The sequence below is a fragment of the Dermacentor andersoni genome, chromosome 7 (assembly GCF_023375885.2).
Source record: "Dermacentor andersoni chromosome 7, qqDerAnde1_hic_scaffold, whole genome shotgun sequence".
Taxonomy (NCBI): domain Eukaryota; kingdom Metazoa; phylum Arthropoda; class Arachnida; order Ixodida; family Ixodidae; genus Dermacentor; species Dermacentor andersoni.
This window is the reverse complement of record NC_092820.1, coordinates 94,894,436-94,910,812: the sequence shown is the minus strand read 5'-3', so window position 1 is coordinate 94,910,812 and position 16,377 is coordinate 94,894,436. Positions and strand designations below refer to the sequence as shown.

Here is a 16,377-nt window from a genome sequence, read left to right as displayed (position 1 = left end):
TTACGACGTCAACGTTCTGAGCAGGTGACGTGTTGCATTGAGATGATGCGCGCCACGAAATGTTACGTCGCACTCGCGTAAACGCGGCTCTGTAGCCTTGCGAGTCGGCGCCAGCTCACGCACCACAAAGCAACTCGCGCGCTTGTGCCCGATGAGTGCGCATGGCCGGTGCTCCTCCTCCTCCTCCTCGAACCTGCTCAGAACGTTGTCATGACGACGGCGCTCATTTGGCAACTCGCCGCAATTCGATGCTCAACACCGCGAATGCCACGATCGCACTGTGTAATTACTGAGGGGTGTGTATGGACAAGTGACACGAAACATATAGAGCTCGTATAGAAGCCTGTATTGGACTCGAACGTTTCGCTGTAAGTCGCGGGAGCCAAAAGCAGGGGTCGAGCTCTGCGTCAAGAAGGTGCAACTGTATTGCCTAACATAACTGTCTCGACGTCGGGAACTCGCAGGACGAAAAGCACTGATCAAATGCCAATATCGTCTTATCGTCATCGTTCTTACTACAGATATAGACACGACAATATAAGGCCACATCCATGAACACGTCTTAACTACAGACGACGGGAAGAAGTCTTTTTACGGAGTGCAAAGCCGCGGTACTTGTCCAGTGCGACCTAAAACGTACCGTCAGGAGAAGGAGTGAATGACTTTCCGCTATCGCTGTCGTCGAACTCCCGATGACCCACTCAACGTAGCAGCGGCGCAGCGTTGAAATTTTCGACGAGCATTCTGGGGTTTCCCTTCACGGGAGCATTCCGAGTCAGGGCGATCTACGAAACACAAAGACAGAGCCGAGGGGCAGGCGGACAGGGAACTTCCAATGCCAAATCATTATATGGCTCATGAGGCGGAAAATACGCTGCTGGCGTTGGCTTCACAAAAGCCATCGAGTTCTCGACCTTAGGTGTTAAGGCGAAGGCACAAGCTAGAGTGAATTAAGGCACTCGAACCCACAACCTTTGGCGGGAGTCGAACCTACGACCTTGCGCTGTGCGTATACCTTGTGACGAACACCGTTGGCCAGGTCGCGGCGCTTCTGCTGACGTGACCGCAATGCTTTCGCGTTCATCCACGTAGGCATAACCAAGTGCCCCTCGAATCTTTGAATTTGGTGAGAAGCCCGATCAGCGCTTCGGTCATTAATTATTTCGCCACTCGGGTTATTTTCGTTTTTTCGCGAGCAATCGGGTGCATTTCACGCAATTTCTTGTGTACGTTAAAGTGACCAAGCTAACTGGCTGAACTACTATGTATACTGGTGCTCCATTAGCTGGAACAGCATGAGCACCGTTCACTAGAGTTGTACACATCACTGCAGCGTCTGCTCGACAGACTGGTGGACTCGGCCGCAACTGGAATTGGCGTGCTCCCACTAAATCGCGCAGTCTCGCGCAGAGGACGTGCACGAGGGAGCCGAGGGAAGGGCAGCACGGCACTCACACCAGCTCCCCCTGCCTGAGCAAGGCGCACGCGTTCATCTTGACGATGAGCGCCGGCCGAGGAGCTCCGGGGTAGTCGTCCGTCGACGCCAGCGACGAGCGGGCCGAGCAGGACGCGCTGCGTCTCCTCACGACGACGCTGTGGGGCCGGCTGTCTGCGTTTGAGGAACGAAGGAAGCGCTGTCAATCCCCGGCCGGGAGAGTACATATAGTGTACGACCTTCTATAGAACATCGCGACCCGAATTGCGGCGAATTAGCGGAGTTTGTGAAAAAGAGACGACGGCGGAACATGCCCGCGGATAATTGTATTCGATGCGAGTGTTTCCCGCGGTGACGGATCTCCGTAATAATAATAAAAAGAAACGTGAATGAACAAATAAATAGAAAGAAAGAAAGGTCAAAACGAACGAACCAGCGAACACGCTTACGATGACAAAACGAGAGCTTGATGTAACATAAGAGCGTAAATAATAATAATAATAATAATAATAATAATAATAAATCAGTGGCCACTTAGCGGTAAATGCGAGAGTAGGTCGCACCTCTTTGAGATCCCGCCTCTTCTAGGAGCTAAGTGCAATTGACGACGGCCCGTAGCAGACCACCGTCAGTTGAACTGTATATATATATATATATATATATATATATATATATATATATATATATATATATATATATATATATATAGGGTGTTTCAGCGAACACTTTCAATTTTTTGTGTCTCTGGCAGATAGCACAATTCTAGTTCATGGGCTGGTCTACTCGAAGAGGCTGGACATTCCTTACAAAGAAAATTGAAATTCATAATTGACTAATTAACAAAAATCACTAATTAAGTTCCTAAACTAATTACCTTATAGCACTTATTGCAATTTACAAATTCCAGCCGGGGAGTTCGCAGAGTGGAACTACTTGGAACGAATTCTCAGGGTGACACCAGTTTCGAGATATTAATTCCTTAACTTTGCGGAGAAATTCGTCGGCGTTCGAGTGACTCTTATGCTTCAATGCATAAAACGAGGTTTCTTTAAGAAAGTAAGTGGGACAGTGCACTTTTCCCGCAAGTTTGACGGTGCATATCTCGTAAAGGGTGTCATCCGCACAATTCTTTTCAAGTGGATATGCCTTCCCGTCTCACCCGCTAGAATTTGTAAATTGCGTTATCTGCCATAAAGTAATGTACTTAAAAACTTCATTTGTGCATTTTTGTTAATTAGTCGATTATGTATTTCAATTTTTGGTGCAGGAATGCCCACCTCTTCGAGTAGACCAGATCAGCATCATCATCAGCAGCAGCAGCAGCATCATCATCATTTATGTACACTGCAGGACGAAGGCCTCTCCCTGCGACCTCCAATTACCCCTGGCCTGCGCCAACCGATTCCAGCTAGCGCCCGCGAATTTCCTAATTTCATCGCCCCACCTAGTCTTCTGCCGTCCTCCACTGCGCTAACATTCTCTTGGCACCCATTCCGTAACCCTAATGGTCCACCGGTTATCTAATCTACGCATTACGTGACGTGCCCAGCTCCATTTTTTTCATTATGTCAATCAGAATATCGGATATAGCCATTTGCTCTCTGATCCAAACCGCTCTCTTTACGTCTCTTAACGTTATGCCTAGCATTCTTCGTTCCATCGCTCTTTGCGCGGTCTCTCAAGCTTCTTTGTCAGTCTCTAAGTTTCTGCCCCATATGTCAGCACCGGTGAAATGCACTGATTGTACACGTTCCTTTTCAATAATAATGGTAAGCTTCTAGTCATGAGCTGACAATGTCTGCCGTATGCGCTCCAACCCATTTTTATTCTCCTGTAAATTTCATTCTCATGATCATGGTTCCCTGGGAGTAATTGGCCTATAGGTAAAAGTACTCCTTCAGACTTTAGAGGCCGACTTGCGATCCTGAACTCTTGTTCCCTTGCCCGGCTATTCATGATTATCTTTGTCTTCTGCATATTAATCTTCAAGCCCACTTTTTCACTCTCTCTCTGTTAAGGACCTCAATCATTTGCCGTAACTCGTTTCCAGTGTTGCTGAACAAGATAATGTCATCTTCAAACCTAAGAGTGCTGAGATATTCGCCGTTGATCTTTACTCCTAATCCTTCACAGTTTAATAGCTTGAATACTTCTTTCAAGCACGCAGTGAGTAGCATTGGAGAGATTGTGTCTCCGTGTCTGAATCCATTTTTTATACGTATCCTCCTACTTTCCTTCTGGAGAATTAAAGTAACTGTGGAATCTATGTAGACACTTTCCAAGATATTTACGTAAGCGTCCTGTACTCCTTGGTTACGTACTGCCTCTATGACTGCTGGCATCTCAACTGAATCAAGTGCCTTTTCATAATCTATGAAAGCCATATAGAAAGGCGGATTGTGGTTTGCGGATTTCTCGATTACCTGATTAATGACATGGATGTCATCCGTTGTAGAGTATCCCTTTCCGAAGCCAACCTGTTCCTTTGGTTAACTAATGTCCAGCGTTGCCCTAATTCTATTGGAAATTATCTATATGGGTGAATATTTTATATAATACTGGGAGTTAGATAATGAACCTATACTTTTTCAATTCTTTAACGTCTCCCTTTTTGTGAGTTTGTATAATGTTTGCATTCTTCCAGTTCTCTGGGACCCTTGAAGTCGATAGACACTTCGTGTAGAGAGCCGCTAGTTTTCCAAACATTATGTCTCCTCCATCTTTGAAGAAATCGGCTGTTATTGCAACTTCTCTTGTCGCTTTTCTCCGTTTCATGTCTTGCAAGGCCCTTCTAACCTCATCGCTAGTTTAAGAAAGAGTCGTTGCAAGCTGTTCATTACTGCTTCGAATGGAGATATTGTGGCTTCTCTGGATACTGTACAGGCCACTATAGAATTCCGCCTTTTTTACTACATCTCCGAGATTGCTGATGATATTACCCTGATTATCTTTCAATGCATACATCTTGGTTTGTCCTATGCCAAGTTTCCTTCGCACTGTTTTCATGCTGCGCCAATTTTTACTGCTTCCTCAGTCTTTCTCACGTTATAATTTCGAAGATCCCTTATTTTCTCCTTGTTGATCAGTTTTGACAGTTCCGCGAACTCTGTCTGATCTCTTGAGTTGGACAGTTTCATTCTTTGTCGTTTCTTTATTCGGTCCTTTGTTACTTGGGAGAGCTTACCTACTGGTTGCCTTGGTGTCTTAGTTCCCGCTTCAATTGCTGCCTTTGAAGCCCAGCCTAGTTACGGTTTCATTCATTACCTCTATGCCATCTTCATCTCTCTGTTCTTAGGCTGCATATTTGTTTGCAAGTAGTAGCCTGAATCGGTCTGCTTTTGCCCTTACTGTGTCTGGGTTGGCCTGCTTCTTCCTGACCAATTTTATGGACCATCTGATGGACTAGAATGGTGCTATCTGTCTCAGGCAATCTTTAAAGAAATGTTTGAAAGTGTTCGCTGTAACACCCTGTATATACACACTAAGCTCTCCCATCCTCTCTCTACGTTTACCACGTGACCTGATTCCCACACTTGTCACGTACAGTAGTTACCACTTTGACACTCCTAATGCTTAAGCATTCAAAAGAAAGAAAGAAAGAAAGAAAGAAAGAAAGAAAGAAAGAAAGAAAGAAAGAAAGAAAGAAAGATGTGTGTGAATGCGAGGGGAGGGGATGGAGGGGCGACCTGTGGTTATAATTTCTGCTTTGTCGCAGGGATGCCAGAGCCACAGTTAGGCTGTCAGACCCGCTAAACATTGTAGAGAGAAAGAGAAGGAAATGTTGTTGGGAGCCAGTTGGCCGCTCTGCACTTGGGCATAACGGATTGGGAATGGGAAGAGATGGAGCGTTCGGACAGGTCACACGCACTATAGACAGATCGTGTCCAGAGTCGGGAAACAAAGTTCGTTGCCTTCGTGTATTTGCGAATCGCTCGCGAAGCATCCCGGGTCGATGAGGACAGAGGCCACGCCCTCGGGACCTCATAGTTTCGGTAAGAGGCCGATTGTACGACGTTACAAACGATCTGCACGGCCGGCTCAGACCCCTCCAGGTGAGCCGGCCGGCGGGGTTCGCCGAAAGCGGAACGAGGTACTCGACATAAGCTAACCCTCGCGTCAGCTCAAGGCGGCGCACGTGCAAGAGTCAGACCATTCCGGCCAACGAGATAGCAGTATACAAATTAGCGAAGGGGCGACACTCGGAAGCCGCAGCGCTCGCAAGCGACTGTCGTACCAGCCTCGCGGTGACCGTGGCTTGCCTCGGACGTCGACGACTCCGACGGGCCTTCCGAACGCTCGCTGTCGGCTCGGGAAGCCCGGCGCGGCGCGGTGGCCACGGGCGTGGACGGGGGAGCACCGCAATGCTGCAGCGCGGACTCGGAGGCGCACCGGACCAGGGAGGAGGAAGAGGCCGGCGACACGGACACCACGGTGCTCAGGGGAGACGAGCAGCGCCTCCTCGTCCGGTGGCCAAAGGGTGACAGCGTGGCCTCCATGTCTGTACGCGCTGAAAAAAGAAAGCATCGCCGCAGCGTAAACCCACTCGGTGAAACCTAACTGGCGGGGCGTTATGTCCCGAGGATACAGGGAAGCTTTTACTACTTTTTTTTTCAGAAAACATAAACGAAAAATATAAAAGCGTGATATTTACTAAAAGGTAATAAATGTTCGCAGCGCAGTTCCACGGGTTCGTAGAGACGTTACCTAGTTCTGGTCAATTTGGAAGCGTTGTTATTGGCATTTTGGAGTTTCCGCGGTTCCTGGTTTCACCGCGCGTTTCGGCACCGTTAGTCAAGGTGAGAGCATTCTCATTTTCATTAAGCAGACTTCGAACACTATAGAGACAGGGAATGAGCTCGTCTTTGCCTTTTCATATACGCCGCTCCGCGCAGAAGACTTGAAACAAGCTTTTAACACGCTGTTATGGCACGAGAAAACTAAACACCAGAAAAATATCGGCCCTATACGCACAAGTAAACGAAATACCGGAAGCACCACTTCACAAACTTCGCCCGATTTTAATTCTTCCTGTTGCTGTAACTTTGCGAGCGAGTACCTGTTATCGGATACTGACACATCCTAAAGTCGCGTTAGCAAAATTCACGTAAATATTTGACGGCTCTGTCGCTAGAAACATCAGTTTTTGTCTGTGGTCAATTCTCTATCATATCGAAGACCAATTCATTCATTCATTCATTCATTCATTCATTCATTCATTCATTCATTCATTGTTGATAGAGAATAGGAAACCGTGACTGACCACACCGTAGCTGCCTAGCTCGCGGCTGACAACTGGACCTCGGTCAGCTGTGTGAGGAAGGAGGAGAAAGGGAGGGAAAGATGGCAGAGAAAGGAAGGCAGAGAGGTGCTCGGAGCTGATAGCTCTACTGGCGTAATACTTAGACCTAAACTCGCTCGGCAGAAACGCAGAAAGCGACAAATCCCGCTGCGTCCGCTACCTTGTAGGTGCGAATCTCGCTACATCCGGTTGCATTTGGCCCGCCTTCAATCCTGGCGAATCATTGAAGTTGGCCCGGCTGAAATGTATCGTACAACGCGGTTGGGCCCACTTGGCCAGAGGAGGAATTCCACGCTCACACATCTGATTAATATGACCAGGTAATATCTCGTGCGTTTTCATTACCACGCATGACAAAAATGTGCCGTTCTTCTCAGACACCGTGTTAATGGACATCCACGTGTGTAAAGGCGCGCCTATTTCATTACTAGGTCTAATTTGACTGGTTTCTTATATTGAACTAAATTATAGTTGGGCGAATATTCCAAGTTTCAAATACGAATCGAATATTACACACTAACTATTTGTATCTGTATTCGAAAATGAACTATTGGGTATTTTCGAACGCGCAAACTAACTAAATCTTTAACAACAACCGACCGTTAAAGCCTGTTTGCTGTTCTTTGTTTGTTAGATAAGGTATCGCAAATTATCAAAAGTGAATTACGAGAACGTTTTCTGAAGCGATGCAGAAAAAAAAATCGGTAGTGCCAGTTTTGTTTTCAATTTCGTGGCAGAGGCTTACATGACAACCTTATATTTTCACTTGTAGCTTTTCATTTGCAGTCTAGTCACGTTTCAGATTTATCTTTTACGCTACATCCAGTGATGTTTTCCTTGCTTTAAATTTTTCTGCAATGCATGAATACTTCAGAAGCTTTTTCTTTTCTTGTTCCAGAACTTCTGATGTTCTTTTGGTAACCATTTATGATCCTGGTTGTCCTTGATAGCATTTTTTTTTCACTAGTAGCACACGCGTGTTACTTATACCAAAATGAATATTCCTGCTGAACATATATGCGCCTGCGTTTAGGTATTCGATATTTGATTCAATATTTGATACATACTATTAGTATTCGATTCGCATTCGAAAAAGGTGATATTCGGCCACCTTAAATATAAATGCATCTCTGCAAAGAACCAATACTGAAAGTTGGCTTCTCCATTATAAGATGTTTTCTGGGAAGAAGCTCGCTTTACACGTTTCGTATACAGGAGATTTTGTCGCAGAAAACGCAATCGCGCGTTCTCAGGCAGATAACTCCAAGGGCACGACTGATCACTATGTTTAATTATATAGGCATAATGAACATCGTTTTTCCAAGTAGGTTTAATAACAACTTGCATGCCCTTTATGCACGAATGCTGACACCGCCACCAATCTCGAGGTAGCCGTCCTCCAAATGCCGTACGACATACGATAACTTTTACCAGTAAAATTATAAATAAATAAATAAATAAATAAATAAATAAATAAATAAATAAATAGTACAGCTATCACACGCAGTGAAATGTTATTGTGGCCGATTTGGCAAACAGTTGTCTCGGAACCCGTAATCAGTAGGTTGTCAAGAAGCTGCACTGCATTGATTTCACTAAAAGCGCTAGAGACGCGTTGCAAACAAGTCAAGAATCAGCTGAAACTTTCTCATTATGTGGGAGATGTAAATATTTCGGTCACGTGGTATTCATGTCCATGCTTGGTTGTGCACATAATTGTGATGTTAAAAAGTTACCGCAAGCAAAACACCTTAATCATCAGTTGTCGGTACCGCTTCCTGTTGTCGCTTTCTTCAAGTCTCGTGTTTTGCGTGCGGTAAGTTCCCAAAATCATGAATCACCAACTGGCCCACACCCACACTCTGCTATAAAAATAATAAAGTTAATCAGAAAATTCTAGCTGCCGTTGCGAATAGTTACTAGCGATTGATTGACAGATTGGCTGATTGATTGATTGAATAATTAATTGATTGGTTGAGTCATGGCGATCCGCCGTCGAGCTTGGTTAGGCACTCACCTGCTTTTGTACAAACAAATTCAGGAAATGCTTGACACGTGTTCCTCGATCAGTCCTACGGTGGCTTAACTGGACAAAACGAAGGACCCGTACATATTTGACAAATATTTCACATGGCATTTTCTTTTTCGTTTCTTGTCCTTCTTTGCTTTTTTTTAAGCAAGGAGTTCACATTTATTACTGCCATTCAGTATACAGCGTGTTTCAGCTAACACTTTCAAAAATCTTTAAAAGTTGCCTGTGGCAGATATTACAATTCTAATTAATGAGCTGGTCAACTCGAAGCGGCGGACAATACTTGCTCAGAAATTGAGATACAAAGTCGACTAATTAATGTTAAGAAATATTAATTAAATGTTAACTAATTACTTTATGACCCATATTGCAATTTGCAAATTTTAGCCGTGGGTTTGTAAGGCGGATCCACTTGGAACGAATTTTAAGGATGACACCAGTTTCGAGATATAAGTTTCCGAACTTTGCGGAGAAATGCGTGAAACACCCTGTATACACGGACGTCCTGCATATTTCGCTGAACGCGTTCGAAAAGACACGCTGCGCTTACCGCCGCACTGTTCTTGCTGAGATGTTGCAGAAGGATTGCATTTTGGAGTCTACGTCATTCAGTGCAACACTTGCTGCCGCGACGGCGCAAGCACCCCCCATAAACGAAAGCAAATTCGCACTTTTTTTTTTCTCTTAAAAACCAGGCACTTAACTGTGGCAAGTGTTACACTGAATGACGTAGACTCCGCAATGCGATCCTTCTGCAAGATTTCAACGAGAACACTGCAGCGGTATGCGCATCATCTCTTTTCGAACGCGTTAAGCGAAATGTGAAAAAAATTAAGTTGTACGTGCAGGGGCATGTACAACTTAATTTTTCTGCTCCTCTGCTGTCGGCACAACTGCCCGATGAATGGAAGTTGTTCCAATGTTTAAAAAAGGGAATCGATTAAGAGAACAAAAGCATCGTCCCATTTCTCTGACATCACAATGCTGAAAGCTTTTGTAGCACATCGGGGCAAACTATATCAAAGAATTCTTGGCTGAAAACAATGTGCTCACGGAGTTTCAGCATAGCTTCACAAAGGGTTATTCGACTGTAGCGCAATTGGTATCAGTGATTCATTCGTTTGCTTTATCTCTCCACAATAAAGGCCAAATGGATGTAATATTTTTAGATTTCAGAAAGGCTTTCGATAAGGTTCCGCACGACAAATTGATCTTAAAACTTCGAATTATTGGCATACCATGACATTTTCATAAACTGGATTATTGCTTACCTTACCAAACGCACTCAGTACGTTACAAGTGATGAACATAGCTCGGCCACTCTCCCAGTCAAATCAGGGGTGCCCCAAGGTAGTGTCTCGGGCCCTTTACTGTTTCTAATGTATGTAAATGACATCGTTAAAACCATAACTCCTGGCGTGCAAATTAGAATGTTTGCCGATGATTGTATTTTGTTCAGTGATATAACTTGTCAGAATGATCAGACTGTCCTCGAAAGGAATTTAAATAACATATTGAAGTGGTGTAATGAATGGGGTATATTTATTAACGCTGATAAATACGTAGTTCTTCGTATTACTCGTAAAAAAAAAAAACACTAACGTTTTCTTATACGCTAGGTTCTTCAGCTCTGCGTATGAGACTAACAACTACAGATACTTAGATGTTACTTTGACTTCCACATTTTTGTGGAACATGCACATTAATGATATTTGTTCTGCTCTCCACAAACTCTGTTTCCTAAGACACAGACTGAAAAATGCCCCTCCAAATGTGAAATTACTGTGCTATCTTTCATTTATTAGACCAAAGTTAGAGCACGCATGTATATCATGGGATCCTCACACCAAGTCAAATATCGCGCGTATTGAAAAATTACAAAGAAAGGCAGTAAAGTTTATATTTAATAAATTCGCAAGACTGGACTCTCCCTAGAAAATTACGACAGAAAATTCCATACCCACTCTTTAATCGCGCCGAAAGCTGCTAAGGCTTGAATTCCTTTCCCTTCTTCTCAACAAAAGGCTTGAAATGAAACTATCGACTTACATAACGCCTGCAATAACACGGCACACAAGACAGCATCATCCGGACTCACTAACACCCTATTATGCTCGAACTGACACGTTTAAATTTTCTTTTTTTCCCAGAACAATATCAGACTGGAACGACAGTTCACATACGCAGTGTGACTAAAAAATTGTATAAATTTGTTCTTGCATGTTCCTAATTTGCTCTCTTTTGTTTGTATGCTTTCTATTGCCCCTCTGCTTGGACCGAAAGGTCTGCAGTATGCACTAAATAAATAAATAAATAAATAAATAAATAAATAAATAAATAAATAAATATCTCAAGTGGCATCTTTCACTGAGGTAGCCTTTCTGTTAATTCTGGCCGCATCACTCAGAAAAACAGCGAGTGGCGGTGAAAGTACTTTTACTTGACAACTCACTTAATTTATCGGCTGAAAGTCCGTGCATCAGTAACTAACGCACATGCTCAAAAACTACGTTGCAACAGATGTGCGCTAAACATGTTTATTATTTTTATATTACTGTTTGTCTTAATTATGGGAGGGTTATTCTGCCTATATCTATATATATATATATATATATATATATATATATATATATATATATATATTTGTTGCACAGTGCACAGTGTTTAAGCTCTTCGCGACTCAAGGCGCTGCGTCAAAGAGCTGTGGCAGTAAATTTTTGATACTGTGCATGCCGTACCAAGGGCTGACCACATACTCACTGAGGCGTCACGGCCGCCAGAACGACGTAATATTCCTTCCTTGTGGTACTGTTAGCTCAGGCAGCATCCGCTTCGCATCACTTAGTTTGTGTTCAAGTGAAATTTGGGATCCAAGGATTTCTTACACGGTACGGTGTTTCGAAACACCGGCAAGACCGTCCGACGCGCCGGTGCTACCTTGTTGCCATGGTTACGCTCGAAACAACGCTCTGCAGAGCTGCGGTGACTATATCGCATTAAAAACTAATCCAACTTATTAAGTAAAGTCAATTTTTGGTATTAAAACGTAAATATCTTTATTAAAATACTTAGTTTTATAATTTTTGTATACTTGAATATTAATGACTATTTGCTGCGGGACTGTCAAGGGGAAAAAACAAAACAAAACGTGGGTTCTGTTGCGGCTGTTGCGGTTCGCGCAAGTTTCGGAAGTGTCTCGTTCCTGCGTACTTTCTCGCTTCTCGCGATAGTTAGGGATTGATTGCGCGTAGTAACGCAGAAGTGTGAGAGAGCATTTGTTCTAGCTAATAACCAAGGGCGTTCTGTTGAGTAGCTGCGAATTTTCGAACCACACAAAAAGGATCAACCGTGACGTTGTTGATATTGGCGATCACCTTTCGAACTGAGTCGTCGCTTCCGTTACCGCGACAATGCAGTCGATCGTCCTACTTCGCCGGTGCCGGCACCTGATGTCGCCGACTGCTCGGCGCCTGCTCAGGACGTCGCCGGCCTGCCTGGACGCCGACGAGGACGACGTTTCGGAGCTCACGAAACAGCGTTGGGATGTGGTCATCTCGGGAGCGGGACTCGCTGGAGCTGCTCTGGCTTGCGCTTTGGGTGAGAACTGCTACGACAGCTGCACTGCGACAACGTGTTGGTGTTATCGGACTTTCAAAAATGCAGCAGTGCTTGTAATAAGTGTTGTTCTATTCAATACAAGCCGCGGCCGTACCCTGTTCCGCTGCTCATGTCGGTAGCGGGCGCTTCCGAGTACGAGGAAAATGCGCGACTTGCGTGTCGCGTGACCTTACTTTGTCTTTGCGCAGGAACGTCGGAGGCGTTTGCGAACAAGCGAGTGCTGCTCGTAGACAGACGTCAACTCCGCTCGGATCACGATGAGGAGAATTGGAGCAACCGCGTCTATGCATTGACTCCGGGAAGCAGGAGCTTTTTGCAAGGTACGAACCCCGTGCCGAACCGCTTTTGCCGAAGATAAACGTCTTTCCTCTGCTACAACAGCCGTTTCGACGAAAAGCAGTTGTCAGTATGAAAGGAAGCGACTGATTTACATTCAACATCACTGGCAGTCATAGTGCTTTTGAACTGACATCAGCAAACGAGCTTCGAATGTTTGCAAGCAGTAATCTTTGCTTAAATAACGATTGCGTTTTCTCTCTCCGGTGGGTCTACACTGAAGGCAAGTGGCTGTTGTACGAAACGCATCGCAGAAATGGTGTCATTTTCATTATGTCACATACTAAAGAATGCAGCCATTTCGTTCGTCCAAAGTGTACACATATATTAAGGGAGGTAGCAGGAGGATGTAAATTATAATCGTTCAAGTCAGAACAGTCAGCTTTGTTTTGAACATGATAATGCGTGCTCGCAATTTCATTGCGTGTACAGGTGGGGCAAATTCTGATACTGGAATACAAGAGCACAAAACGAAATTTGAAAAGGTTGCCATGCTTTCTTTCTGTGTGTGTGTTTCACAGCGCACCGCGGTTGTCATTCAATTACTGAACGTGGCGCTTATATTCCGATGTCAGCGGGATACAAAAACACTTGTGTACAACTCGTGTACGACACTCGACTTAGGCACATGTTACCGAACCCAGGTAGTTGAAGTGAATCCATGCCCTACACTAAGGGCTCCTTCATAGTTCATGTTGCTTTGGAGCATTGAAACTGACAATTTTTTTTGTGGTATCAAGTCACACGTCTCAGCGTCTGCCTTTGTCTGATCAAAGTTGTGGCTCAGCCAAAAGCCTTCTAGCAGTGTTTGCATTCTCTTTGTGAACGCTTTTAGATAACTATTTGAGGATGAGGCCTATAAATACCAGCAAAAAATTATTATTTTTTATTGCGTGCAGAATACACCAAGAATAAGTCAAACAGACGGGAGAAAAAGAACTTTTTGCCAAACTTTTCCAGCAGTAGGGAGGCAATGCCAGGCAGAGAACTGGAAATAGGCTTCACCACAAGCTACATGTCGTTTCGTTTCAAGCTTGCGCTAGTAGCTCTAATCATGTGTAAACCATAGACGTACAGTACTCAGTTATTTAAACGCGATACTCGAACAGCATGATGGCCAGCATGTTTTTTGTGCTGCCGGTGGGTGCTGTGACATTAAACTGACACGATTTTGTGTCATGTGAAAGCGAGTCTTTTTCATGCATCGAGAATGCCCTCGGCTCCCTCAGCAATCACCCGGTGCTCACCGGTGGTGCAAAAGCGCCGGCTGCCATACTGTCCGAGTATCTCATTTCAACTGCTGAGCAATGCATATTGCATTTGCTTTTATATATTATTATTATATAAGTTAGACTTACTAAATAAAAGTTATGGATCCACAACCTCACCATTACCTATGAAATTGCGTTTCCTTAGTATAATTTAGAGTCCTTGCGTTAAAAAAAAAATTCTGTGGCTTTACATGCCAAAACCATAATCTGTAGGCACACTGTAGTGGGGGGCTCTGCGATAATTTTGACCACCTGGTCTTTTTTAACAGGTATGTAAGTCTTAAGTACATGAGCGTTTTTGCATTTCGGCCATGGAAATCGAACTTACGACCTTGTGCTTGGCAGTGCTGCGCCATTGCCGCTGGGCTACCGCTGCGGATGAGCCCTTGCACTGACCACCTATGCCTCTCATTATTTGTGTTGTTTTTATCATCACTGCTATCCACTCAGAACTATCCTGCAGACTAAAATATGCTTTTGCGAGGTCACATGAATTAATCGCAACAAAAGTACCAGATGTTCCTTTTGTGACACAATGGCATGTGTAATTTCAGCTGACTAATTCAGAACATCCGTAGTTCAGCTTTTCTGACAGCCCCCCATGGTTTTTCCTCTGTTTGAGTTGGAACTTGTTAATGATAGTTGTGTACCTTTCGCTTGGTTTCCGCACTCTTTTTTTGACAGCCCTCGGTGTATGGGACATGCTGCCAAAGTCCAAAGTCCAGACAATCAAGCGAATGCGAGTAAGTGAGGCCTGGCTTTTCAAAAGACAGGGTATGTGTGTATTACCAGCTATGTGGCTTGTTTGCTCAGGTTGCTTAATTAAGCCCAATGTGGAGCCTTACCATGCATTCATGCCCTTTTAGTGTCCGTACACTGCTTGGAATTCATGAGGAAGAAATATTACACTGTCCAAGCTCACTTTTCTTTTCTTTTTCTTACTTTCGAAAAATGATTAATAGAACGGCAGTGCACTTTTCCACACATTTTCAAGGTAATTGAAACTTCTGCAAGTCATAGGATATCCATCTAATCGTGATGTATGCTTTCCATTCTCGCTGGGTTCAATTTCGCAAATACGAAATGGCTCCTCACGTTGTCAGTTAAAAGTTAATTTAAAGTGTTTTGTTAATTTGTTCATTTTTTCATTAGAGATCACTCTGACCTTGACATCTGCAATAAGAAAATATGTGCTGCCCAAAACCAATTATCTCCAAATCATCCTTCAGCTGTGTGTTCAGTTCAATCAACTTAAGGCTTTCCTACAAAAACTAAGTGTAATAAGCTGGTGTCATTACATAGATTTTACGTAGCAATAATAGGAACTTTTAGGTTTCGTACACCCTAAGTTGGGGGGGGATGCAAACCACCAAGTGTAGAAAAGAATGCAAACATATTTTGGGACGTCTAAACCTCCGCAGCAGACGACAGTTTAGTCACAGGTGACTAGCAGTGTGCCCAAGTCAAGCAGTGAATGCACTTGCAGGTTTGGGAATCGCACTCCTCTGCCTCCATTGCCTTCTTTGGGCGCACAGCAGCCAACGAAGTGGCATTCGATGTCGACATGGGCAACCTAGCGGATGCGCTTTATCGTCGACTGGCACAACTACCATCGGAAGTGGTGCGCGTTGTCTCTAAAGTCAAGGTAGGTAGGATCTTCTTTCTTTTTTTATTTATTTCAATCATTGACTGAGGAGGTCCCACGCTCCAAAGAAACATTAATTATAGAAAATATGTTAGTCAAGGACTCTGGATTTAGATTACCCTCCAGCAGTTTCTCAACATGCAACAAAATCTCAAGTACGCGGTTCATTTCCATTTTGCCCCCATTGCAGTGCGATTGCTGCTGGTGGGGATCAAACCTGTGACCTGGCGCTCAGCAGCTGATCACCGTAGCTGCTGAGCGGCAGTGTCTCTGTGGCTAACATGAAAATATTGTTGTTATTTTTCTTGTTTCAACAGATGGTGTGGTTAATTACTTTGCTCTTGAGTAGTCTCCGTTTTTTTTGTTCTTTTTTTTTAGCACATTATTGCACAAATTTGCCTCTGTGACATCTGACTACAGACCAGAGCAAACCTTGGTGTAGGACAAAAACGTGTCGTGTGCCTGTTAACGCTGCATGAGTCACGGCAAATGGCTGTGCATTCTAATGGTGTTATTGAATTGCCTCACAGCATTGGTGCTGTGATTGGCTAGTGATGACAGTGGCACTACGGATTGCATTATGGAAACTCATTTGAAAATTGACCCATGGGCAGAATACAATGTAATCCAATGCTCAGCTTGGGTACTTCACCGTGCTAACCTGAACAAACAAAACTTGCAAGACACAGCTATGTAAAGACCTTGCTTATGTGCAAGCTGTACCTTCGCAAATGCCAATCT

General features: G+C 44.1%; 1 protein-coding gene across 5 annotated transcripts in view; it reads left to right on the top strand.

Moving 5' to 3' along the window:
• The first annotated feature begins 11,902 nt into the window (after positions 1 to 11,902).
• Positions 11,903 to 16,377, top strand: part of Coq6 (ubiquinone biosynthesis protein COQ6, mitochondrial) — a 37,411-nt gene continuing 32,936 nt past the window's right edge. For all 5 annotated transcript variants that reach the window (XR_008613207.2, XR_008613208.2, XR_008613206.2 and 2 more), the window contains exons 1-4: positions 11,903 to 12,363; positions 12,573 to 12,704; positions 14,676 to 14,734; positions 15,478 to 15,636. Coding sequence is in view for 2 of the 5 variants with exons in the window: in XM_050181311.3 (XP_050037268.1) it covers positions 12,177 to 12,363; positions 12,573 to 12,704; positions 14,676 to 14,734; positions 15,478 to 15,636 (537 nt within the window). In the remaining 3 variants the exon portion in view is untranslated. The remainder of the gene's footprint in view (positions 12,364 to 12,572; positions 12,705 to 14,675; positions 14,735 to 15,477; positions 15,637 to 16,377) is intronic.